Raw genomic sequence first — 27,352 nt, 5'->3', positions numbered from 1 at the left:
ATGCTCCATGGCTCAGCCTCCAGCACCCAGACAGGCAAGACACTGGAGCAGTCTTCTCAGGGGTCTCTGAAGAGTCCAGCAGGAAAGGTGTAAGATTCTGACAAAGATTCTTAAATTCTGGTTAAAGATCTCAACCAGATCTGACTAGGTCTACAGACTTCTCTGTGCTCAGACCTTCCAGTTAAACTTTTTAGCCCTCCACTCTAAATCAGAGCAGAAAACAAAGACTGTTCAGATCACAGAAGAAACAATCTAACAAGAAAGATAGAGATCCAAAAAAGCAAAGGGAATTCAGCAATTAGAAGATACAGAAGCTATAGAGAAAGACTACAACCTTGAAATAATTCATCAAAGTACTCAGAGTATTCAAATCATCAATGTACTCAAATTGGAGAAAGTAGTGTGACCAAAAAAATAAGAATAGCATACAATAACAGGGAATAATCAAGAACCAAAAAAAAAAAAAAGACACAAAAGGGCTTTTGGAAATTTAAAATGTAGTAGAGAAGATGAATATTTCAATCATCATTTTGGAAGATAAGGTTGAGGAAATCTTCCAGAAACTAAAGCAAAAGATGAAAATATGGAAACTATGAGATAAAAGATGAGAAACGTAAAAATGGATAAATGAGTTTACATCCAAAAGATAAGAGATGCAGCAAGAAAAGGGAGGGAGAGCATGAAATGAAGTAATCAAGAATATTTCTAAAACCAAAGGAATTTGTAGATTCAAAGTTTTTACCAAAAGGACCCAAACTCAAGTTTAGCTCTATGGAGATAAGTATCAAAATCTGCAACTGAGAGGTGGAGGAATGATAGAGCAGTTTTTTTTTTATTTTATGATAAAGCTTAAAGAGTGATTTAATTCTTATTTTATTAATAAAACATTGTTAAAAATCTTTAATCCTGTGGCCATCACTAGGTGTATTATGTGTATGGGCTTCCCTCCAGTGAAACCCGTTGGTGTAAAATGGAGAAATTATGTCACACTGCATCCAAGGTCAACTCCGTATCCCTCCTGTTGGGCTCTGTGTCTGCAGCAATTGTATGTGGAATGCTTGTCAAATAAATCAGTAGGTGCTCCAGGCAGATTTTCATCATCTCCACCTGCCAGACCTCCAAATCCACTGCATGTTCAGCTACCCAGGATCCTCCTACCTGTGGTTACAAGGGAGGTACCTGGGAGGGAGGGAACAGAACTTACATTTTAGTGTACTCTCAGGAGAAGCTCAGAAGGGCCTTGAAGGTGTTAGCTGTGAGATGATGGGAAACCTTATACGTAAAAAAAGTCTCTTGCATCATTTTATCTTGTGGCTCCCCTACCACTCTTAACACCTCACATCTGTGATCCCAGGTCTTAAAACATCCATTAATCTCAAACTGAATATTGTGAGGTTTACAAATCAATCTTTTAAAGAAAATAGCTAAACTTAACATCGGAATAATGGGTACTTTTAGCTACTCATGATTTTTATGGGATCAGTGGGGTTTTTTCCCACAAGCAATTAAGTTTGTTGTCTCATTCCCATTGTTTACACAGGAGAGACTGTGCGGATTCCTTTTGGAGATGTCTTGAACACTGAGCATTCTGTTGAATGCCTAATTTAACATAAATGTGTTTTTAGTTTGGTAGAGAAGCTGTGAGTGTCTTAGGAGCTGGTGTTTTAGAGACCCTTATCTTTCCCTAAAGGAAAGGAGCCCTTCGTGAGATTGCTCTGTTTACCCCATATGGTAACCCTCGTCTGCGCATTCTCCCCAGGAGTACCAGTCTTGCAACACCAACCCGTGTCCTGAGCTGAAGAAGACCACGCCCTGGACACCCTGGACGCCTGTCAACATCTCTGACAACGGCGGCCACTATGAGCAGCGATTCCGATACACATGCAAAGCCCGCCTGGCTGATCCGAATTTGCTGGAAGTGGGAAGACAGAGAATCGAAATGCGATACTGTTCTAGCGACGGCACCAGTGGCTGCTCCACAGATGGTGAGTAGTGATTCCGTGGGGACTGACCCACTTCCATGGAAGGGCCTTTGATCTTATCTCTAAGGTCATAAACAGCAAGGGGGCGTTTTCCTTTTTGGTTATTTATGGCTTAGCAGCCTTGAAAACAATGATCCCTGTAGAGCACAAGTGACTGTAGGACAAATTGAAAGAAAAGAGCCATACTGTAAGAAGTTAGATATTGAAGTGATTCTATGAAATCAGGCCCCCAGATAACACTATATTTATTATAGACCCAGAATCATTTGTGTGAGATTTATTTAGTATCAGAAAATGTACTGGGGAAGCATCACTGATCTTTCATACATCTTCTGGCACTAAAATGTAAGCTGAAAAAAGGTTTTTCTTTATTTATCCCAAAACTTCACAAAGGCAATGGAAGTGCATTTCTCTTTGTACCTATAAAAGGATGTTTCTGTTTTTAAAAAGCACATTGTGTAAGGATACTAGAATAGTCTTTGAAATAACTTTGCTCCTTATAATTGAGTAAATCCCTTGAATGCCATAGTAATAGCATGGAGAAAGCCCTGAGGCAGAAACCAGATCTGGCCTCTGCCTGGCCCTAACACCAAGTGGTCCTTTTACCTGGGGCAATTCACTTTCTCTCCCTAGAGCTCGGCTGTCTCAACTGCAGAAAAAGGAATTGAGCCTGGTGGTCCTTAAGAGCTTGATGCTTTGCTTTGTTCTTCATTTCTGTTTTTCAGCCTCCTCTAATTGGACAAAATCTCTTCCAAAGGAAAAGATACCAACAGAAAAGGAAATAGATACTCATAGATGGGTCCTTGGTACACAGTTTGATGAGAACAGTGATTGTTATATCTTGTGGCCGTTCTTAGATATGCCTTAGCATCTTTGCACAGGTGATTCTACCTTATTCTCCCAACACAAAAGGACAGCCACCATTTATAGAGAAGGGGTCTTATACCCAGAGTGGATAGCCTGGACAAGTGCCACCGAGCTGGTGTGTTGCCATGTTGGACAGAATTTATTGTGGGATAAATTCATGGAGGTTTGGTAGATCTCCTTGGTGTTGCCACAGGGAAGGCTCTGAGACAGTGTGGCTCTGCGTGACGGCCACCAGCTGCTCTCGTGTCACAGATCACCATGACTTCTCCTGGGAGCTGGTGAACAGCCTGGATGCCTGGAGGCCCAGCAGGTGCAGCAGGAGCCACTTGCTTTACAAGCCTGCTTCCTCATCCTATTGCTCTCACTGACATTAACTCTCTCCTCTCCTCACACCACTGCTCACTGTAGTTCAGTGATTACCCAAGGTCATTGTTCCTTGAAGCAAATAAAAAAGTCTGCTTTCATACAGTATTTTATGTGAATAAACGTACAACTTAAACAAATACCACTCATCTGGAAAAATGGGTAACAAAATAATAGTCACTCTTTTTAATTTTGTAAACTCTTGCTGTATTTAGAAGAGAAGGTATATGATGAAATACCAAGAGAAAGATAACTGAGGACTTAAATATGCACATTTTATAAAGGATGATCTTGTGACATCCACCTAGGGTGGTGAGATGAAGCACAAAATTTAAATGCAAGTTTCAGTTATCTTTTAGAAGTTTTTTTCTAGTACAAGTATATCCCATGAATCCTTTTCAGGAAAAGTATATCCCACATAACTTTTTAAATGACTAAGCCCCATGAAATGTTTTGGTTTTTGTTTGTTTGTTTGTTGAGACAGGGTCTCACTCTGTTGCCCAGGCTGGAGTACAGTGCTGTAATCATGGCTCAACCTCCCTCCCCTAGCTCCCTACCCCCGACAGGCCCCGGTCTGTGGTGTTCCCCTCCCGGTGTCCATGTGTTCTCATTGTTCAATTCCCACTTATGAGTGAGAACACGCAGTGTTTGGTTTTTTGTTCTTGTGTTAGTTTGCTGAGGATGATAGTTTCCAGATTCATCCATGTCCCTGCAAAGGACATGAACTCATCCTTTTTTATGACTGCATAGTATTCCATGGTGTATATGTGCCACATTTTCTTTATCCAGTCTATCATCAATGGGCATTTGGCCAGGTTTCAAGTCTTTGCCATCATGAATAGTGCCTCCATAAACAAATGTGCGCATAGAGTTTTATTCTTCGGTATCTTAATGGCTTTGAGTTCTCATGACCATCTCACATTTCGGTATTGATATCTTGCAAACACAAAATGGGACTCATTTTCCTCTGACCACATAAAATGAGGATTGATTTGTGCATAGTTTTTCTTTATTGATTCATCACAGAATACTAATTTATCACAGACAGACAATTCTAATTCAATTTCTCTGAAGAGTATGCTGCCATCCTTTCAGAAACAGATTTTCTAAGTAAACAACAGAGTTGCTTAACAACACTGAGAGCTGTTGGCACACTTGTCTTCTGAGCACACTTCCCCGGAACTTTACTGCATGCTTTTAGAGTTATTTGTTAAAGCTTGTGTCACATTGCCTACATTTGAGAAAATTATTGAATACCTTTTAGTATTGTGAGTGGGAAGACATTTTCCTAAAACTTTGACTATGGCTAATTACGTGACTTAACAAGTGAAAGTGCTCACTGTACACATCACCCACAATATGTCCTCAAAGCCTGTTGGCTGTGATTCCTGCCACAGCAACTCCCCACTCACCCCACAGCCCACCTGCTGCTGCTGCTGCCCCTCTTGGCTCCTTGGGAAACACATTTTGTTAGGTAGTGTGCTCTAAACTTCATAGAAATGTTTGCCAAAGTCACTCAGTGCTGTGTTCAGTTCTAGGGCATGAGTTCCACAGAGCAGACAGGAGTTTCTCAGGCCTGTGATCCAGAAGCAGTTGACTTGGCCCCTTTTACCAGCATTAATTCACCTTTGAAAGGTTAACAGCTGAAAGAATAGGTTTAGAAAATGTCTGAATTATGTTTCCCTTCCTCCAGATGGAGGTCCTTGAGGGCAGGCTCTACCCATTGTGTCTGAGGGCAGTTTGTTGTAGAATTCCCAAGGAAAGTGAGAAAGTTGTGTTTTCTTTGTAAGAAGTGTCTTCAAAAAGTAAATGAACTACCTATATAGAATCGATTATTTACTGTGTAAAGGTTCACCACATTCACATGGAGTTCTTAATTTCAACCTTATTTCATAGTAACTGCAGGAAACAAGCTTGAGAGATAAGAGGCTATCACACCACTGATTTTTGGCTACTGAAGTGTAAAAAGAGCTCAATGGAATGTGAGAGGGTAGTTCTAGAAATAAGGCAGACAGCAGATACAGAATGAAAGTCAGCATGGACTGTGGTTCCTCTGAAACTTGTAACAGAATCACACTTCACCTGTTTCCTTGGCAGGGCTTTCTGGGGATTTCCTGCGTGCTGGGAGATACTCTGCCCACACGGTCAACGGGGCTTGGTCAGCCTGGACATCGTGGTCACAGTGCAGCCGTGACTGCAGCAGGGGCATTCGGAACCGGAAGCGTGTTTGCAACAACCCCGAACCAAAGTATGGGGGAATGCCTTGCCTTGGCCCATCTCTGGAATACCAGGAATGCAACATTTTGCCCTGCCCAGGTAAGTGGATTGTGTAATCTACAAAACATCTGAAAACTCAAGGGCCTTGGAGAGTCTTCTAATTTACCAGGTCTCACGCAGCTCCCTGGCTTCATGTTTGAGATCTGTGTTCTTAATAAATGTCTTGGCTATGAGTGGTTGCTCATGCTGGTAATCCCAGCACTTTGTGAGGCCAGAGAGGGGGGATTCACTTGAGCCTAAGAGCTCAAGGCTGGGCAATATAGCCAGACCTCATCCCTACGAAAAATACAAAAATTAGCCAAGTATGTTAGTGCACGCCTGTAGTCCCAGTCATTCTGGAGGCTGAGTTGGGAGGATTTCTGTAGTCCAGGAGATCAAGACTGCAGTGAGCCATCATCAGGCCACTGCACTCCACCCTGGGTAACAGAGCGAGACCTTGTCTCAAAAGTAAATAAACAAACAAATAAATAAATGTCTTGTGTGATGTCATCACCTGTTGGATTAGCCCAGAGTGGAAAAAGGAAAGAAAAGAAACCCCTTCTCCCAGCAGACCTGAAACCAAATCCTAAATCATTCCAAGCAATATTAAGACCATTCTCTCAGCCCTCCTTTCAGAGAAGCATGCGACTTTAGTTGTCTGTATAAAAAGATCTGATAGGCCGGGCCACAGTGGGACCTCCCTGGGCCCTGGGCACATTTGTCTGCAGGGGCCCCCCACTCCCTAATGCATTGGGGAAAGACACCATCTAGGCTAGATTGTGTTCATGTTTTTTTCTTCTGATTGTAAAAGGAACTAAAACTTTCCTATGAGCTACTCGAAGGATATGGACTCTAGTTGTTGTGTCTGATGGAAAAGCTGGCCTTTCTAATGTGGTCTGAAATATCTGGGGCCTTTGGAGTGACCATCAGCTCCTTCTGGAGGCTGATCCCTTCCTGGGCCACTGATGGACCCAGCCCTCCCCCACATGGCCTCCATGTACCATCAGGTGGTCATCCAGGGTCACGGGTATCAAACATGCAACCCCTGGACGCTGGGCCTGCCAAGCCAGTTCTTGGTCCTCATGTCTTCTGTCACAAAAGGTCTACCTCATTAATTAAGTCCTCCAAAGACGCAAATTCTTCTCTCCTGTGGGCTTAGCAGAGCTGTTTTTCTGGGTCTTCTTCCTGGGGCCTGGCTTTTCATTCCCCTGAATTCCCAAGGAAGCACAGAGTCATGAAAATGAGCCGAAAGAGCCCCCGCCCAGGGCTTTTGCTCTGACAATGCCTGAAACGCTCCTCCATCTTTCCCTTTAATATTCAAGCCCCTGTTTCTGCCTTTCTCCTGCTGCAGCTCAGGGTCCCTAGCACCTAAAACACTTCCACCAGAACTTCCCACTTCCTGCTCTCCTGTCCAGAACCCACGGAAAGTCTTCAGCCCACACGTCATGGCCATCCTGAGGGCTGATCTGTGACTGCCTTGACTTTTGTCTGAAGCTCCTTGAGGACAGGGACTCCTGGCCTGGTCTCACTCATGGCAGCAACCTTAGCTCCCAGCAGGGGCCTGGCACATACTAGAAATACCCATCAGGGATTGTTTGTTAATAATGAGGAAACAAAGAGTTGGTTAATTGATCTTTCTTCATTCATGTCATTTCTCAGGAAACATTTTTGAGTAACCGACTGTGCACTGTTTACAGGGTATACACAGATGCAGTGTTATGATCCAGGTCAGAAAGAAACTTAAGAGTTTAGGGAGAGTGCATCCTGGGAGCATTGTCAACCCAGTATGGTCACTGGCTACTGAGTTTATGACAACCAGGTGCAGTGGCTATATCCATCAAGGAGCCAGCCCCTTGGTGGATTTCACCAAGGAGAAATCATGGCAGCCACAGCAAGCAGGCTGCCCTTAAGCTGGGTCTTGAGGGACAGAAACGAGTTGGTGAAATTGACAAGCAGAGATGGGAAATTGGGAGGAAGGCTCATTCTGGAGTTGGATACAACATTTTTAAAGGCATAGAATATTAACATATTTCTAGTAGATACAACTTTCTGAGTTCTTACATCAAGAAACTGGCTTGTAGCAGATACTCAATGAAAATTCATTGGATTGGGTGCTTGGAAGGGTGGATAATGGATGGATGAATGGATAGATGAATAAACATGTATATAAAACTGAAAATATATAGTTTCCAGATTTGTAGCTGAGGCTCCCAATAATGTTTCTGCTCTTATCAGCTGCCTGGCTCCTCCTAGGGTGTCTCTGCTTGAATTTCTCCAGCCTCAGGAGACTCCTCCTCTGCCCACCCAGCTTTCCCAGCCAAGCTGATGCTGAGAGGCTGGGAAAGGTCACTGAACTGTTCTTTCCCACAGCCCCAGTAAAAGGAGTCCTCCTCTGGGGGCTGAGAGGAATCCTGTGGGCAAGCTCACTAGATTCGGGTCCATGCTATAAACTGGAACAGGGGCAGACGTCATGGGAATGTCAGGGTCCCTCCACCCACCCTTGTCTCCCTGGGCTCCAGACCCTATCCTTGTTGCCATGGGTAGGATGTGCAGATTCCTGCAGACACTTGGATGTTGCCCTAGTGCACAAGTACAAAGGGTCACCACTCATCTCAGAGACACTCTATTAACATGATCTGTTGGTTGCTCTCATTTTAGTTGATTTGGTGGTCAAGCCAATACCATGTATACATAACTTTAATATGTTGAAATAACCCTGTCCTCATTTTCGTTTTAAAAGCCAAGATTCTGCAGAGTGTTGTGGAGTTATTCAGAGTGGCCCATGTCACCTTGCACTAGGCAGTGGGTGAGTCAGGGCTGAGTGGTGCTTCCCCTGCCTGGGAAATTCCTAAACATATGATAGGGCATGACCCAGCAGGGAGGGTTGGAAGTGCTAGGGGTGTGAATGCTGAGCTGCACAGTCACCAGGAAGCCAGTTAGAGGCCGATTCCTGTCTCATTCAGGATACTCTCCCCTGTGAATTTACTCTTCTTTAACCCTGTTGGGTTCATAGTGGACAATTACAAATGGACAGTGTATTTTATTTAAAAATACGTTTTCTCATTAAAATTAAATATGAAAATAAATCAGCTGGGCATGGAGGCTCACACTTGTAATCCCAGCACTTTAGGAGGTAGAGTTGGATAGATCACTTGTGGTCAGGAGTTTGAGACCAGCCTGGCCAACATGGTAAAACCTTATTCCTACTAAAAAGACAAAAATTAGCCTGGCATGGTGGCGTGTACCTGTAATCCCACCTACTTAGGAGGTTGAGGCAGAAGAATTGCTTGAGCCCAGGAGGTGGAGTTTGCAGTGAGCTGAGATCATGCCACTTCACTGCAGTCTGGGTGACAGAGTGAGATTCCGTCTCAAAATAAAAATAAAATAAACCAGAGAATATAAAAATACATTTTAAATTAATCAATGAAAAATTTTACCTCTAAGACTGATGTGTATAAATAAACTATAATAAGGTTTCTAAGTCAAGCCCATGCTGAAATAATCATTTTTTTCACCTTCTGTGGGTCCATCTAAATAGTACCTTCACCTACATAATTTACGCCAGCATTGAGAAATAGCTAATTATTTCTCCTTCACTCCTTTTCCTCATGCATATTTGATTTAGCCTTAAAGACTCCAGACCTTGACCTACAAAGGTACAGACAACAGATGTTTTTTTGTTGCTAAGTAATGTTCAGCTAAGAGGAAAGCAACCTCAGAGTTTGGCACATGTACCCTAAAACTTAAAGTATAAAAAAAAAAAAGAAAAGAAAATGAAGGTAAAAACCTAATGAAGTAAACACAAACTCTTTTCATCAGACTTAACTGAGATGGTTCTGTTTTGTATTTTGCAAACAATAATTCTATGGGGGAAGGAACACTAAATCTAATGGAGGGACAGACTCTTTGAGTCAAAAGAATAATTCTGGCAGTTGTGTGTCCTATAGATAAATCTCTTAGGCATCTCTGGTGTGCTCAGAACCCTCTCTTCCTTTGCATTCTTGGAGTCCTTGGGTCCATACTTTGAAGTGGAGCCAGGCAGGGGGCAGTTGGTGTAGGAAATTTCTGCTTAGAGATCCTTAGGAGCAAACAGCACAGCTGTCCTGCAGTGCAAACCTATGTAGTCCAGACCTCAGTATGCTGGAGAATCAATACCACATTTGCCCATGTCCCGAGAGACTGTGAGTGAAGGGCTTCACATCTCTGATCACACACAGGAAGCCTGTTGAGCAAACCTTAGTTATTTAGTTTTTACTTTGCTATTTAGGTCTCTGGCAATTGTACATTGGTTACTGCCATTGTTTTTAATCTTACTGCAGTGGGTGGAATATTTAGCTAGAATCTCTACAACAAGGATGCTATCCTCTTCTATCAAGTTATTTCATGTATAAATTTCATTTTATCAAAAATAATTTCCTATAATTAATTGCTTTGATTCCTTGAAAGAAACATGGATCTGAGTTTGTGTTTGTCTGATCTTCCCATGAACCAGTATTTCTTGAGCTAACTTGGGTGATGATTCAAGCCATGAGGAGATTCCTATGTGATTTTTAGCAACATGGGAGGAGTTATGGGAAGCCCTAACCTGTGCTTGTGTGTCGGGTTCTGTGCTCAGCCTGCCACTGTTCCAGCCCCAGCTTCCCACTCACTTGCCCAGGACCTAACCTCTCTATGCCGCAAGTCTTTCATTTCTGGAACAACCCCCAGGGCAGTTGTGAGGAGGGAGATGGAATATTGAATGAGTTTATTATTTTAATTATTATTATTACTAATGTTATTTTTTTAGTCCAGTATAGTTCACATAGCAGGGGAAAAAAAATCTATTTTAGTGGCTCAGCCTCCCTCAGGCCCCTGACATGCTGTGCCTTCCACAGTGGCTTACATTTGTTTTGTTTTCTTGGCCCTGCAACTTTCTACTTCCCCACCAGGTTGTACAGGCTCCCTCGCGGTGAAGACTATTTCATTAAGATCTGTGTTCTGAAATGTCTATTTTAGAAATGCTTTGGCCTTTCTAATATGAATTGTTAGTACAATAATCAATATCCTACATCACGGCTCCATGATGTAGGTTGAAACCTGTAACATAAAGACAGGGTCAAGAGGACAGAAAGCAAGCACCGCATTAGAATTGGTCTGGGGACATAGGGCAATTGCAGACTAAGCAACTTCCGGACAGAGTAAGGAAGTGGTTCCAGGTCTCCTTTGAGTTCCCTCTGTACTAGAAACATCCATTTCCCCAGTTCTTTGACTGCTGAAATTGGTAGAGGTAGAGTGTGATCTTGTGATTTGAACTCCCAAGTGGGAATGTTTCAGCAACTGGATTCTGTTCCAAATGCTCTCTTAAACGGTTATTCAAACAACAGCTCCATTCTCTCTGTTTAACAATAAATGATCCTGTGCCAGGAGAATTTACCATGATACCAGATGGACAGTTGGTGTATGTGTGAGAGAGGATTTATTAGACTAGATCACATACACATTGGCTTACATGTTGGTAGAAATGTGGACAGGAATAAATATTGTTTGGAATATCACAGGATATATTATGTATATCAGCTTCCTGGTATGAGATCATTAGATGTTGCATGATTATGGAACCATTGAAATGAGCACATTTAGTCTCTGTTTTTATTTTTGTTTTCGCTGTGGTAAGAATACTCAACATAAAATCTACCTACTTAACAGATTTTTGAGTGCACAATACGGTATTGTTAAGTATAGGTATACAACGATGTATAGTAGATATCTAGATCTTACTCATTTTGAATAACTGGAAGTTTATACCAGCTATACAGCAATTCCCCACTTCCCTCTCCCCCAGTCCCTGGCAACCACCATTTTACTCTCTGCTTCTATGAGTTTGACTATTTTAGATACCTGATCTAAGTGGAATAATGTATTATTTGTCTTTCTGTGTCTGGCTTGTTTCACATAGCATAATGTCCTCCCCTAGGTTCATCCATGTTGTTGCATGTGGCAGGATCTCATTTTTTAAGGTTGAATAGTATTTCATTGTATGTACCTACCGCATTTGCTTTATCCATTCATCTCTTGATGGACACTTAGGTTGTTTTGAAATTTTGGTTATTGTGAGAAATGCTGCAGTGAACATGAGAATGCAAATGTATCTCAGAGATCCTAATTTCAGTTTTTTTGATATATACCCAGGATTGGGATTGCTAGATCTTACAGTAATTCTATTTTCATTTTTTTATTTTGTGATGGAGTCTCGCTGTGTCACCCATGCTGGATGCATTGGCACCATCTCAGCTCACTGCAACCTCCGCCTCACAGGTTCCTGCGATTCTGCTGCCTCAGCCTCCTGAGTAGTGAGGGTGACAGATGTGCACCACCATGCACAGCTAATTTTTGTGTTTTTAGTAGAGACAGGGTTTCACCATGTTGGCCAGGCTGGTCTCGAACTCCTGGCCTCAGGTGATCCGCCTGTCTTGGCTTCCCAAAATGTTGGGATTACAGGCGTGAGCCACCACGCCCGGCCTCTGTTTTTAATTTTTTGAGGACCCTCCACATTGTTTTCCAAGGCAGCTGCACCATTGTACATTCCCACCAACCATGTATAAGGGCTCCAATCTCTTCACATCCTCACCAACACTGATCTTTTGTTTTTTTGGATAATAGCCATTTTGGCAGGTGTGAGGTGATACATCACTGTGGTTTTGATTTGCATTTCCGTGTTGATTCATGATGCTGAGCATCTTTTCACATACTTGTCGGCCATTCATCTGCAGGTTTATCATTCTATACAGAAGCCAGGGATCTACAGAACACATGGTTGGTTGTACATCAGGCCCTGACACAATCTAGGGCACACATTAGACCCTTCTGAGCCCTGAGCTGCCTTGTGCACATTTAGACAGCCAAGATCTAAGACACTTGCCATTACTATAAGTCACGATGACTTATTTTTGCCTTGGTGTATGGGGCATGCAAGGGTACTCACTGATGCCAAGCTCCAATTTAGGTTACAAACAGAAAAAAACTGTCAGCAAGTGCTTCCTTCAGTGAGAATAGATATGGGAGAGAGCTTTTTTTTTTTTTAATTTTTAAAGTTCTAGGAAAACACATGCCTGGCTTTTTTATTGCTGATATTACAGCCAGTATCAAATACTTGATCAATTCCTCTAACTGTCTGATATACCGTATAACTTTTAGGGAAAATACTGTTGAATTCTGCAAGTTTGTGTAAACTATTGAATCACAAAATTTCCAGTTAGATTGCAAACTTATTTCTAAATTGGGTTCAAATATTTTTGTTTTCTTTTTACTTTCTGCAAATTATAATATTGTCATAAAGATGATATTTTTGCTCTGGTTTCTCAAAAATGCTTTCTTTTTACCTTTGCCAATATCTAAAAAGAAACATTACACCATAATGATGTAATACATCATGACAGGCGTATTAAAATACAATCTAAGTTGTTCTAGCTAAAACAATCTTATGCCCTGAATGATTTTGGCATCCTCTTGCTCCTGTTTCTTTGTGCAGGCTACGAAGAATGTTAAAATATGATACTGTCTACATATAGCAATAGTGAGTCTCTCCTCAGCTTTTTAATTGAGTTAGCTGTGGTTACGATTGGTGCTTAACCCCAGATTAGGATCTAATGCCTTGTTTGACAACGTCCTGTAGTTTTGTCCTGGGACTCAGCAATAACAAGGAAGGTCTGGCTAGCAAGAGAGAGGCACAGTCAGGAGTTAGCTAAACAGAAAATCATATTTGACATTGTCACAAGCCCAAGCCAACATGAGGTCTTGGTTTTAGCAAGATCAGCGAATAAAGGACTGAGTCTTAAAGTTTCCCAGATTCAGGTGGGCCACCTGACCCCAGCATTCAGCAGGCGGGTCTACAGGTACCAAAAGCCCAGCCTAAAGAATTCAGGAGGCTAACTTGAGCAGGCAGAGACATGTGCTGGGTTATGAGCTGTCATGGAAATGGTTAGTCAAGGAACCAGTTCGGCCTAACTTTCACATTGTAAAACTGCACCCTTAATATCTAATCTGACATATGGCTGCAGATTTTCAGATTCCTCTCTGTAGACATTTAAACATAGCGTCAAGTCTGTGTGGCTGTACTTAATTTGGTCATTCTGTGCCTGAATTTACCGAGCATTCTTCAGTTACCTTCCTCATGGGGCGTGTTAGCTTTTCTCTATCCCACTGTCAGGGAGTAAACCATAATCCAATTAGTAAAGGAGCTCCTGACTTGAACTTACCTTAGCTTTAAGTCTTGTCTGGCTAGTTAGATGGCAAAGGTGAGAGCTGGCTGGGGCTTTACATCAATAACCGTACAAGGTGGTTCATGGTTGTTCTCAGGGGCTGGAATTACTATGACAGCTCTTGCACTCTGCTGTCATGCTTGTACTTAGATACGATTGATTTAGAAATGTTTTCTGAAAGAGTGAATAAAGGGAACTGAAAAAGTGTAGGGAGAAATCTGTAAAACTGGATCTGTCACCAAGAGGAAGACTCCAAATGCAGCCCTGCGAGGGGTCAGAAGCCTTGTTGCTACGTGCGCCGATGCACTGAAGCCTTTCTGGAGTGCAGATTCCATTTCGTTTCCCTTACTAAACAGATCCACTTAGCTTCCATTTAGTAACTCCTTTCGATTGGTTGGGATTGGATTATAGAAGAGCTGTGACACTGTGTTTCTTCACAGTGGATGGTGTGTGGTCTTGCTGGTCCCCCTGGACAAAATGTTCAGCAACATGCGGCGGTGGACACTATATGAGGACCCGCTCTTGCTCCAATCCAGCCCCGGCCTATGGAGGGGACATCTGCCTGGGGCTGCACACAGAAGAGGCACTCTGCAACACGCAGCCCTGCCCAGGTAAGCGGCACCTCACCTACTGCACAGCTTTCGGACAAATTGGCCTCTTTCCTTAATGGATAAATGGTGTAATTGATGATACTGCATCATAGTAAGTACTGAAAGGGGGGTGGACAAGTTAGCAACATGCTATTACCCTTGAAGTGACTTTAAAACATAGCATCTATAATAAAATAGTTCTCACTGAGCTATAGATTCAGAACTCCTGTTCAAAGCCTTTATATATTTTTTTGAGACAGTTTTTTTTATTTATTTATTTTTATTTTTTTATTATACTTTAAGTTTTAGGGTACATGTGCACATTGTGCAGGTTAGTTACATATGTATACATGTGCCACGCTGGTGCGCTGCACCCACTAACTCGTCATCTAGCATTAGGTATATCTCCCAATGCTATCCCTCCCCCTTCCCCCCACCCCACAACAGTCCCCAGAGTGTGATATTCCCCTTCCTGTGTCCATGTGATCTCATTGTTCAATTCCCACCTATGAGTGAGAATATGCGGTGTTTGGTTTTTTGTTCTTGCGATAGTTTACTGACAATGATGATTTCCAATTTCATCCATGTCCCTACAAAGAACATTAACTCATCATTTTTTATGGCTGCATAGTATTCCATGGTGTATATGTGCCACATTTTCTTAATCCAGTCTATCATTGTTGGACATTTGGGTTGGTTCCAAGTCTTTGCTATTGTGAATAATGCCACAATAAACATATGTGTGCATGTGTCTTTATAGCAGCATGATTTATAGTCCTTTGGGTATATACCCAGTAATGGGATGGCTGTGTCAAATGGTATTTCTAGTTCTAGATCTCTGAGGAATCACCACACTGACTCCCACAATTGTTGAACTAGTTTACAGTCCCACCAACAGTGTAAAAGTGTTCTTATTTCTCCACATCCTCTCCAGCACCTGTTGTTTCCTGACTTTTTAATGATTGCCATTCTAACTGGTGTGAGATGGTATCTCATTGTGGTTTTGATTTGCATTTCTCTGATGGCCAGTGATGGTGAGCATTTTTTCTTGTGTTTTTTGGCTGCATAAATGTCTTCTTTTGAGAAGTGTCTGTTCATGTCCTTCGCCCACTTTTTGATGGGGTTGTTTTTTTCTTGTAAATTTGTTTGAGTTCATTGTAGATTCTGGATATTAGCCCTTTGTCAGATGAGTAGGTTGCGAAAATTTTCTCCCATTTTGTAGGTTGCCTGTTCACTCTGATGGTAGTTTCTTTTGCTGTGCAGAAGCTCTTTAGTTTAATTAGATCCCATTTGTCAATTTTGGCTTTTGTTGCCATTGCTTTTGGTGTTTTAGACATGAAGTCCTTGCCCATGCCTATGTCCTGAATGGTAATGCCTAGGTTTTCTTCTAGGGTTTTTATGGTTTTAGGTCTAACAAACATGTAAGTCTTTAATACATCTTGAATTGATTTTTGCATAAGGTGTAAGGAAGGGATCGTTTCAGCTTTCTACATATGGCTAGTCAGTTTTCCCAGCACCATTTATTAAATAGGGAATCCTTTCCCCATTGCTTCTTTTTCTCAGGTTTGTCAAAGATCAGATAGTTGTAGATACGAGGCATTATTTCTGAGGGCTCTGTTCTGTTCCATTGATCTATATCTCTGTTTTGGTACCAGTACCATGCTGTTTTGGTGACTGTAGCCTTGTAGTATAGTTTGAAGTCAGGTAGTGTGATGCCTCCAGCTTTGTTCTTTTGGCTTAGGATTGACTTGGCGATGTGGGCTCTTTTTTGGTTCCATATGAACTTTAAAGTAGTTTTTTCCAATTCTGTGAAGAAAGTCATTGGTAGCTTGATGGGGATGGCATTGAATCTGTAAATTACCTTTGGCAGTATGGCCATTTTCACAATATTGATTCTTCCTACCCATGAGCATGGAATGTTCTTCCATTTGTTTGTATCCTCTTTTATTTCCTTGAGCAGTGGTTTGTAGTTCTCCATCCATCACCCCTTTCTTTGACTCGGAAAGGGAACTCCCTGACCCCTTGCGCTTCCCAAGTGAGGCAATGCCTCGACCTGCTTCGGCTCGCGCACAGTGCGCGCACCCACTGACCTGCGCCCACTGTCTGGCACTCCCAAGTGAGATGAACCCAGTACCTCAGATGGAAATGCAGAAATCACCCTCTTCTGCGTCACTCACGCTGGGAGCTGTAGACAGGAGCCGTTCCTATTCGGCCATCTTGGCTCAACCCTGTTCAAAGCCTTTAGCCCAGCAATGGGAGAGTGCTAAAGGCTTCAAACACGAGTTCTGAATCTATGGCATGTTACAACACCCAATCTCCCTAATTAGGAAACATCCCAATTTATTCTTGACTTTGCTAATTAACACTAGTGACCCACAGGTGACACCTTGCTGTGTTGAGGGAGAGAGAAAGTCCAAGGAAAGGTGGGAAAGAACGAACATTTTTAGTGCCCCCCATGGAGTCTGGAGATCTGAGTGGGGAAATCGCCTGCAGCCTTTTTGTCTCAAAACCAGCCTGGGTGCAGCCACATGTCTTCCAAAGATCTCCAGACCTGTGTTCCAGGAATGACTTCTAAAATGTGACAAGGGGACACTAAGCACTCTTGCAGGATGTTTCATCCATGATCAATGGGCTGTAATTTAGAGGTAGTGCAATTAAAGGAAAGAAAAAGCATGACATCAAATCAGTAAGTGGAGGAGCACAGCAAACAACAGAAACTGGTGATAGCAAAGCATTCTTAAAGCTGGTAGCCTAATAACAGAGTCTGAGGTTTTGTTGTTGAAAATCAGGGTGGAGAGCAGGGAGCACCGCTGTGAAGTGCACCTCACAGGAGCCAGCCTTGGGCCCGTGGGTGTGGGAGTTCCTTGCTCCAAGCTCCCTGTGGCTGATGCAGGCGCTTGGGGCCTCCACCACCACCATCATCCCAGAAATAGCTTGGTTTACTGACATGAAGGAATGACCTGGAATGAAAATGAGCTATTCTTTTCTTGGTCTAACTTTGACATTGAAACACACACTTTTTTTTAGCTTGCTCCTGCACATCTTTGTAGAAGGTTCTATGTATATTGAAAAGGGCCTTGAAGCCAGATTCTCACTGTCATTCCAAAAACTGGCACTTTCTGCATTTCTAAGGAAACATTTTACCCTTTAACTGGAGCAAAGCACAAGTTTGATTTTCAAATTTTCCCTGCCACTACGAAGTGGATGTTTCTATTTAAAAAGGGGAAAAAAGCAAACTGCATAGAAAAATACCTTTTTATCCTGATTAAAATTCCATAAACAATATCCAGAGTTTTTTTTTTTTTAACCCTCTTACTTATATAGGAGTCTTACTCCTTTCTTTTCACACATCTGTATGCCTGGGTGAATTTCACACATCCTAGTAAATCTTCCACTTCGGGGTGAAGTATCCTTTCAATGCCCCTCTTTTGGCCTTGACCCAAGACTTGTGCGTTGACCTTATCTCTTCAGAGACAGCAAACATGAGATAAGATGAATTCTACATCAAGGCTCACCTGACTTTGGCATGTTGACTCTGCGGAATTGTTTTTATAACAGAAAAGAAAGTAATTGTGTAGCTTCAGACTCCCTTTCAGCAACCCAGGACTCTCATGAGCACACAATTATTTCTCTTGCCTGAGCGCAGAGGAAGGTGGAGAATTTTCAGGAATGTTTCAGGAAAGCATTTGAGTTTCTTTGAGGGGAGCATTACCCATAGCAAAATGGCATCTGCATTGATGACTTACGTGCCTGCCGCTGCTGCTGATGGTCTGCACACAGCTGGGTCTCATGGATTCACTTATTGAGTGTCTAAATACAATTACTTTATAACATTAAAATAATGTTTATTTTAAGCTCATGATATCTGATCAAATATATAACAGCGCAGGCACTTTTATTCATCCTCGTGTGTACTGTATGTACTGGATCTGTTAGATGATACAACTACATCTTACTGATGCACAGAACCATTAAAAACATGCTATGGAATCCTGGAATCCGGAAATCACATATGTAACTTGCCAGTGAGTCTAGGATGATTGAGCTTCCTGGCCATTCTGCCCCATCTCCCCTTTTCTGGTCTCTGCAGAGAGCTGGTCGGAGTGGTCGGACTGGTCTGAGTGTGAAGCCTCTGGCGTCCAAGTCCGTGCCCGCCAGTGCATCCTCCTGTTCCCCATGGGCAGCCAGTGCTCCGGGAACACCACAGAGAGCCGGCCGTGTGTGTTTGACTCTAATTTCATCCCAGGTAAGAGCAGAGGTATTTATCAGTAAGAACAAAATCATTTCCAACATGGAGAGAGAAAATGATTCATAAGTCAGAGATTTATTTGGCTTATTTGGTGAAATAGAGATGATTCCATCAAGCCCCATGGTTTCAAGGTGTTTAAAAACGTAGGTCTATAGATAACTGCAGATTTAAACATGAATTCAGTTCATGAATTTAAGATTTCTCAGGCAAAGTGTCTTTTGCAGTTTATCAACTATAATACAATCAGAAGACTTTGCTCAAAAAAATGAAAATATTTGGTTATTATTAAATATGATTTGGTTATTTGGTTATTTTAATATTAGGTTAAATGTTTATAGGTTAAATGTTTAGGCAGTGCTCGCTGTGTATGCACTGCTGGCACACAGAGAAAAAGCACCATTCTCTTTATGCTATCTTTAATATACTTGAGAAGGTAGAAATGCATCATTATTCTCCTGTTGGAGAAGAGGTTGGCCCTCATTCAACCAGCTTCTCATGGTAAAGTCAGTGTGTAGTTGTTGGTGATAGCTGATCACATGTTGCATGCTCACTGTAACAAGGTGCTATATGAATGCATAGATCATTGCGCATATGTCCACTGTGTGCCTTAGGACTGTTAGGTGGACCAGCCTCTTACAAATAAATAGTAGAGTTGAATTCTATAAGCCAGTTTTCTTTGTTTTCTTTCGTCTGTGCAAAAGATACTATTTTAGAGAAAATTAGCATACCATACCTCAGTCATGTACGGCACAGAACTATAAGAGTGGTTGTTATTGTTTTCCTTTTTAACGATAGACATATTTTTAATTCTTGTTGTCTAACAAAAAATCAGTACAGGAAAGAATGGTGTTTCTAGACTACCGAGTGATATTTTATCCTCAGGAGTTAAAACACGTAGGAGATGTGGCCTCTCTCTGCATCCTACTGTGGGTTTCATGTGTGGCATGCCAAGAGCATCAGTGGCCTCCTGAAGAGGGACTTCACTTGTTCTGGAGATGTCCTTGAGCTCTGGTGAATGGGCCCTCCCTCTGCCGGGAAGGTGACAACACTGGCTTTGATGGAACAAGTCTCAGAAGCAGGAATACCACAGGAGTACTCTGTGTGTTGGGCAGAGTGGGGGGTTCCCCCCTGGCAAGACACCTTGTAATGGAAAATGAGCACATTCCCTACTTTCAACCTGAGAGACCATAGCATTATCTTTCTGTGATAAATGAATCTTATCTCTCCCCAGTCAAGGTGATTTGGCCAAATCCATATCAGGTTGGTTAAAACAAGCAAAGAAACAAGTAGAATTTTTCTGATAATTAATCAAGCTTTTGAAACTTTGTGTCACATAATATTCAGAATCATTAAACAAACATATATGAAGCATGAATGTGGACTGTCTTCTGAACACCTTTTACACATTGTGATTCGACTTTTCTTTTTCCAGAAGTATCTGTGGCAAGATCCAGTAGCGTAGAAGAGAAAAGGTGTGGAGGTACGTTATTCCTTTTAAGTAGTTGTAATGGATGTACTGATATATTCTAATCATTTCCCTTCCTGCATGTTTTCTATAATTTTTCTGCCTCTTGGCCAAGAATGAAAAACCAGAGAAAGTCATGGATCCCAGGCATTCTACCTTGGCATAAAGGCTTAATAGTCAATATTTGACGTACAGATTGGTAGTTCTCAAAATGGGGTGCGTAGACCCACGTCCAGAGCATGGCCTGGGAACTTGATGGGAATGCAGATCCTCAGGCCCCACCTGATCCACAGAATCAGGACCTCATGGGAAGGCTCCAGCAGTTGGTGGTTCAATTAGCCTTGCAGGTGATTCTGATGGGTTCTAAGCTTTATGAACCAGTGGTCTCGGTATTCACTATAGTTAATTTCATGAGTAAAGTAGAATTCAAACAATTTGTTTATATTTATAGTACAAATCCATGGCAGCTAGCCTCCAATCTCCAATCCACTGAAATGACTAAATTGTAATGAGGCATAAGGTTATACCTATAGTGCTAGAGGAATTTTTCAAACCTCCTGCCACCCTGAATGTCAAAGACAACATTATCTGGTTCAAGTACATGATAAATTTGGACTTTACAGTCTGTGCCTTACATATACCCATAAAGTACTTGTCTGTGTTGTGAACATGCCTGGATGGAGAGGTTGGCTGTCCAGCCACCAAGGAACAGCTCATGTCCGCCTTTCAGAATCCGAGCCAATGTCTACATTGAGACCTTAACTTCCACATGTGTGACTAATGATGATAGATTCCCATTTGCTCCCCAATCCGATCCACAGGGAGTCTCAGAGAGCCCAGCCCAACAGGCATTGCCTCTGACATGTTCACATGGAACCTGAAGCTTCATAGGCATGTTTCAGGAATGTACTTATCATTCCTAACTACCATTATTAACTACCTTGATTAGCAGCTTACTGGCTGGGCACAGTGGCTCACGCCTGTAATCCCAGCACTTTGGGAGGCCGAGGCAGGCAGATCACCTGAGGTCAGGAGTTCGAGATGAGCCTTTCCAACATGATGAAATGCCATCTCTACCAAAAAATGTAAAAATTAGCTGGCATGATGGCACATACCTGTAGTCCCAGCTACTGGAGAGGCTGAGGCAGGAGACTCTCTTGAACCTGGGAGGTGGAGGTTGCAGTGAGCTGAGATCGTGCCACTGCATTCCAGCCTGGGCGACAGAATGAGACTCTGTATCAAAAATAAATAAATAAATAAACAATAGAAGAGCTCACTACCTGTGACATTCTGTCTGCTCAGTCAGCAGTCTGTTAGTTCATTCATTCATTCAGTCATTCATTCAGTAATCCTTGCTGAACACCTGCTCTGTGTCAGTTTTGTGAAGGCCATTGAGCTTAGGATGGGCACCCAAGCAGCCCCAGCCCCTCTGACAAGCAATCATATCATCAGAGACTCCAGTGCCTCAGAAGGGCAATGTTAGGTGTCTGAGCTAAGTCAGTGGAGTGAGTTCACTAACTAACCGTTGCTAACATGGGATCCAACTACAAAATGAATATGCAAACAGTTCACATAAAAATGATCATACCAATTAGTACCCTCCAATGTTTTTAGATCACTAATTGTGTGCTATACACTGTTTTACATGTTATAGACAAGAATATGGTGCAAAGCCCATTTGGTCCTCACAAGGAGCATTGATGTAGGCACCAAGGGTCTACAGTTCTTCATGTAACACCTCTGGAAATAGAGAAGGGTTTTGGAACTCAGAAGTTTTTAGATGTTAGAAGGGTATGTGGGGCCTTTATATTATGTGACACCTGCACAGGGCCTGGGGTTGTTCTACAACCAATCTCCTTAACAATGCTGCTGTGAGATGTTGAAAAAAGTGAAGATGCTAAGGGTCTTCCTAGAAGTTCTGGTCAGGTCTACAGAAAATGGGTCAGGTCAGTGACATTTTAATGCCAGATGACTGATGAAACATGACTTTTCAGAGATTTTGCACTTGGGAATTATAGAAAAGGAACAGTGTTTATGTATTTAATCTGCATTTTATAAATGGAGACCATGAGACTTAGAGGGATGACGTCACTGGCCCAAGTGCACACATGGAATTCAGCCAGTGGGATCCAGTGTGAGTTTTGAACCCAAAGCACCGTAGGAAACGAGCCCTGACAATAAAAGTATCCAAAAGCATTGTGTTCGGGAGGCTCAAGCCACAGTTAGGTAACACTCTTGGACAACACCCAGGGTCCAGGACTGTCTGCTGCCATCAAGGACAGTGTAGGTCAAGAGTGGAGCAGAGTTTATAAGTGTTCCCATTCTCAGGGAGGCCATGCAGCGCCTGAGGCTCAAACAGCTGATGCCTCAGCAGAGCTGGCTAGGTATTTGTGCCTGCTGCCAGATGTGTGCGGTTCACTTTCCTCCTGCTGAGCCTCACAGTTACCCTGTGGAAGACCTTCAAGGGCCTTGAGAACCCAGGAGAACCTGGTGCAAAGCCCATCACCACCCTAAAATACTACTTCTGTGCGTCTGAACCAGCTGTGCCTAATGGCTGCACAAGCCTTGAGATGCCATTGGTTAAATCACAGGAAGTTGAACTATTCTGAGATATTCAGAATGGAATTTCTTTTTAGATCTTTAGGCTGCTGGCACTGGCACAATGGCATAGGCAGTTTAGATGAATCTTATTGTAGGGCTAATGGTTGAAAACAGTTACCTAGCAAGGATGTTTTTGACAACATAGGCATCTTCACTTTATTTTTTCATTTTGTTGAAAATCAATCAATCAAACGTTGTACAGGAAATTAGCCAATTGAACCAACAGGGTAGTTGGTCTGTATTCCATCTTTACTGATCAAAATCAACAGCAGAAAATCATATTCAAAGGAAAGAACTATAGTAAGCACATTCAGAACAAATTTAATGGGCACTGCTTTCCCCATGCAGAAAAATGTGCTTCAATTCAAATTTTTCGTCTTAGAGAGCTATTTTTAGTTGCATGAGACACAAAGACTATATAATCATCATAAAGATGTCAGCTGGCCCCAGCCTTTCCCAGGCATCTGCTGGAATGATTCATTTGACTAATGACACAGTATCTGCATATGGAGACCGTCATGCATCTTCCCTATGTTATAATGAAACATGAGTTACCAGTGCAGCAGGGAAGTATTTCCTTCGGTACAAGGCATTGGCATTGACCCTGAGAGTGCTAACAGCTCTGTCAGAGAGAGAAGTAGTAAGAACTTGTGTGAAATCAGCTCTTGCTTATCTAAGTATAGCGTCAGTGTTACAGTTAAAGTCCCAGTGGCTGCTGACGGAATGTCCCCTGGATACTTTATCTGCCTGTCCCAGGTTGGCAGTTCTCCAGCCCTAGAGGCTTCAAGACAGAGTCAAGAAAGGCCAAAGATGCTGAAACCATTGACCAACTAAGCTGGAAGTGAAAAGTTGAGGTGGTTGTGAGTGAGTGATGCTTGTGGAATGTTCTAGTGCTGTCATTCAGGCTGATCCAGCCCTTAGTGCTGAGTACACTGGGCGCCTGTGCTGGGAACTGCATTATCCACTGGCACTTCAGTGGTCAGGAATGTGTTGTGAGTTTTGCCTGACAGTGAGTCAGAGAGAAAGCAGCCTCCCTTCACAGTGTCCATTCACTCGAGGGGGCAGATCCAGCTCCAAAGTCCTGGGTTCCTGGAACACATTGTCTGGAGCAGCCAAGGAGCACAGCTTAGAGGGAAAAGTTCAGGGTTTAGGGACAAAGAGAGATATCCGACCTCTGCCATGTATCACAGGTGAGGCCTTGATGGCATCTCCTGACTGTAGGTTCAGATTCCCTGGGGCCTATCAGCCACTGGAGGGTTATATGAGGTTCAGGAAGGACTCAAACAGAGCCCCGTAGACCTAGGCCAGTTGGGCACTCACTGAACAGTGTCCCTCCCTTTGACACCAAGTGTTAGAGCCCCGTGGGTCAGCATTGGCAGGGTGGAATCCCTTCCAGGTAGGGAGGATCATGAGCACAGGGAAGGCAGCTCAGAAAATCCCTGGGGAGGAGACTGGGGTGGTTACGATGCACCCAGGCTCTTCTCATTATCTCCAGAGTCTGAAAGGCCTTGCTCTGCAGCCAGGTAGACTTGCCAGCATCACAGTGATGCTCAGCACATATCTCCAATTGTCTCACTGGGTGCAGGGTTGACAGGTCAGGGAAAGGTATTAGTGACACTGCCCCTCACCTTGGTGGTGTGTGGAGGAGACACTCTGGGGAAAGCTGGTGTCCTCAGGATGTGCTCTGAGCAGGTGGCACATGAGGCCAGTACCCCACGGGCAGCAGCCACTTGGTTCTAACAACACAGAGGAAGATAAGGCCCTGTTTTACTTTACCTGATTCTCCTGAAGCCCAGTGATGTGGCACTGACGAGATGCTGCCTTCATTTGTGGAAAAGCTTGAAACTTTAATAGTAGTATTTCACCAACGTACACAAGGAATATCTGTTGTCTTTTGTTTTCTCCGACATAACACAGGTCTTGGTATGGTGCCTTGAAATCACTTGAGCCAATCCTATTTTAGAGATGTAAGTCCATGCTGGCAAATTTTCTGAATGCTTTATAGTCATAACTGCAGGAAAATAATGAGACAGAAGAGATGCCATTAAATAGGAAAACATTAGGGAAAAGAAGGTCATTTCATGACCATTTAAAATATCGTATTTTGTTCATTTAACACAAATCCCTTATTTCTTTTTAGTAAACCATTTTCTTGACAAGACCTTCAAATTACAACACAAGTGAGAAAAGTGGTACACAGGATAGTATTTACACCACACACACAGCACACATGTGTGCCGAGTATCTCTGGAAGGGCACGGGAGAAAGTGCTTATAATAGTTACCTCTAGGTATAATAGTTACCTCTAGGAAAGGATTTATTTTTCCTGTAGACCCTGTTGCACTTTCTAATGTGTGCATATTCATACTCAAAAAATATAATGAAAAGTGTATGTGTTTATGTGAATAGAAAACATTTTAAATAGGATGAAATGGAGAGAGAGCTAAAAGCAGTCTGGCTTGCAGGCGAGCAGTAGATTAGAAAAGTAGCTGCTTCTCCCTTGTTTTCAGGACACAGCCCTGCTGCACAGGGAGGCTCAACCCATTGAGGAGCATGAATAACCTTTTCTGCAGAAACCCTGTACACCATGGATTAGGCTGCACTTGAAGCAGAACACTGTTGTGCAAACCTTTAAATAATAATAAAAAAATGCTTCTGGTAGAGTATTTATTAAAGTTTAAGGTCACTCCAAAAGACTGACTATCATTCATAAGAGAATGAACTTAAAATATCCTGTGCTCTGCCAGGCACAGTGGCTCACGCCTGTAATCCCAGCACTTTGAGAGGCTGAGGCTGGCCGATCATCTGAGGTTGGGAGTTTGAGACTAGCCTGACCAACATGGAGAAACCCCATCTCTACTAAAAAATACAAAATTAGCCGGGCATGGTGGCACATGTCTGTAATCCCAGCTACTCGGGAGGCTGAGGCAGGAGAATCGCTTGAACCCAGGAGGTAGAGGTTGTGGTGAGCTGAGATCATGCCATTGCACTCCAGCCTGGGCAACAAGAGTAAAATTCCATTTCAAATAATAATAATAATCCTGTGCTCCCTGTGGAGAAGTTTCTTGATGGCCATGACATTTCCAATGAAAGACTCTTAAGAATGATAATTTCCTTAATTTTGGAATGGGGATGAGGCTTTTCATTTTGACTTTCTCTTTTCATCCTAGTGCTTTGAGTAGTTAGGCAAGATGTTCTTTTCAAGTGCGGCATCACTTTGCTCATGTCTCCCTAGAGTTCAACATGTTCCACATGATCGCCGTGGGGTTGAGCAGCTCCATCCTCGGCTGCCTCCTCACCCTGCTCGTCTATACGTACTGCCAGCGGTACCAGCAGCAATCCCACGATGCGACTGTCATCCACCCCGTCTCACCTGCGCCCCTTAATACCAGCATAACCAACCACATCAACAAACTGGACAAGTACGACTCGGTGGAGGCCATCAAGGTAAGTGAATTTTAATATTTCTGCTAAGTGCCTGGTTTCCCTTAACACTTGTAGGGAGTATTTTGATGCCCTTTCTCTGCTGTGGTGGTTTCCTTTGAAACTGAATTTTCTCCCTATGTGAGAATAAGAAACATCTTTAGCCCTTACGACTTCAGGTGGCTGGGAGACCTTATGTCCCAGGAGCCACAATGTCCATACTTGTCTCTTAGCCATGTGGCCTCTATTCTCCACCACCTGTATGGAGACACACCAATTGACTTTTCCCCTTGGACCCTGCTTAAACCAAGATCCACAAGCCATGAGCATCTCCCCTCACTCAGATGGTAGATCTGGGGAATGAAGCACCAGGAATTAATAACACGCCCCTCCTAGCCTCTCAGAAACTAGCTCCTAGAGTAGAGAGGAAGCCCAAAGAGAAACACGAGCTCCTTCCATGAACAACAGCTTTCAAAACAAACATTTGGATCTCAAGAAAGGGGCTCCTCCGAGCATGATTCCAACACATCAGCTTGTCTCTGATCACTGTTACTATGGGCATCAGAAGGTAATTTACCCAGTCTTGTGTTCCCACTGAAGATTCAGCAGCCACTTTTAAGATAATCAGAAATGTTTCTCTCATGAAGATAAAGGACGTTGAAGGTACGGACAGCTGCCCAGTCTTTAATGAATCCTTCTAGAACATTTTTCTGATACTTTGCCCAGACTAACCCTGGACAGATGGCCATTGGGCACCCTCCTTCATCTTCATTTTAATCCTCTCAATATATATGTTCTACCTGGCTCAGTTGAAGCTCTTTGAAACTGCAGGTGACTTTAATGACTATTAATAGAAAATGGCTACAGTGATCACCTTCTAATAAGTTCAGGATGAAAAGCAATTAAGGCATTTGAAACCTGAGGCTCTTACTTAAATAAGTTCCGTCAAGGTCTCTGATAAATGTCCTCACCCATGGTCATCTGAAAGCTGCTTACATATCTATTCAGTTATATGAATACGAATTTAGTTATATATATATTCAGTTACAAAGTGTCTGTTAATTTGAAATCATTATAGTTTTAGGTTTTCTAGAGATTTAGATTTAGGTTTTCTTACCTCCTGCTTCTCGTGGTAACTTCATAACTAAAGTTGAAAACTTAACCAGAAGATATCACAAACTGCCAACCTTATTCTGATAATTAGGCAAGTCCTCCATGAGGCAAATAATCTGGGGAAGCAAATAAATAAGAAAACATATTTTAAAATATGGAGTCTTAGCAGAGACTTCAAATGCAACATAATAGTCATCTTTGTTATA

At 42.6% G+C, this 27,352-nt stretch overlaps 1 protein-coding gene and 1 long non-coding RNA gene across 6 annotated transcripts in view; one reads left to right on the top strand and one right to left on the bottom strand.

Annotated features, from left to right (window-relative positions):
* LOC117980210 (uncharacterized) overlaps positions 1 to 27,352 on the bottom strand; it is a 273,563-nt gene that overhangs the window by 43,441 nt on the left and 202,770 nt on the right. The window contains exons 4-6 of one of the 2 annotated variants that reach the window (XR_008625315.2): positions 27,151 to 27,262; positions 24,387 to 24,621; positions 21,125 to 21,242 (exon numbers count right to left, since the gene is read on the bottom strand). This is a non-coding gene — a long non-coding RNA (uncharacterized LOC117980210). Of the gene's footprint in view, positions 1 to 20,955; positions 21,243 to 24,386; positions 24,622 to 27,150; positions 27,263 to 27,352 lie in introns of those variants that run through there. The other variant, XR_008625314.2, reaches the window with a different exon arrangement.
* Positions 1 to 27,352, top strand: part of SEMA5A (semaphorin 5A) — a 508,567-nt gene that overhangs the window by 473,144 nt on the left and 8,071 nt on the right. For all 4 annotated transcript variants that reach the window (XM_034959729.2, XM_034959730.2, XM_034959727.2 and 1 more), the window contains 6 exons: positions 1,760 to 1,985; positions 5,310 to 5,528; positions 14,146 to 14,316; positions 18,386 to 18,541; positions 19,977 to 20,024; positions 25,846 to 26,057. In XM_034959729.2, the coding sequence (XP_034815620.2) occupies positions 1,760 to 1,985; positions 5,310 to 5,528; positions 14,146 to 14,316; positions 18,386 to 18,541; positions 19,977 to 20,024; positions 25,846 to 26,057 (1,032 nt within the window). The remainder of the gene's footprint in view (positions 1 to 1,759; positions 1,986 to 5,309; positions 5,529 to 14,145; positions 14,317 to 18,385; positions 18,542 to 19,976; positions 20,025 to 25,845; positions 26,058 to 27,352) is intronic.

This window comes from Pan paniscus, chromosome 4 (assembly GCF_029289425.2).
Source record: "Pan paniscus chromosome 4, NHGRI_mPanPan1-v2.0_pri, whole genome shotgun sequence".
Lineage (NCBI taxonomy): Eukaryota > Metazoa > Chordata > Mammalia > Primates > Hominidae > Pan > Pan paniscus.
Note: the sequence above shows the minus strand (reverse complement) of the source record. Positions and strands in the feature narration are given on the sequence as shown.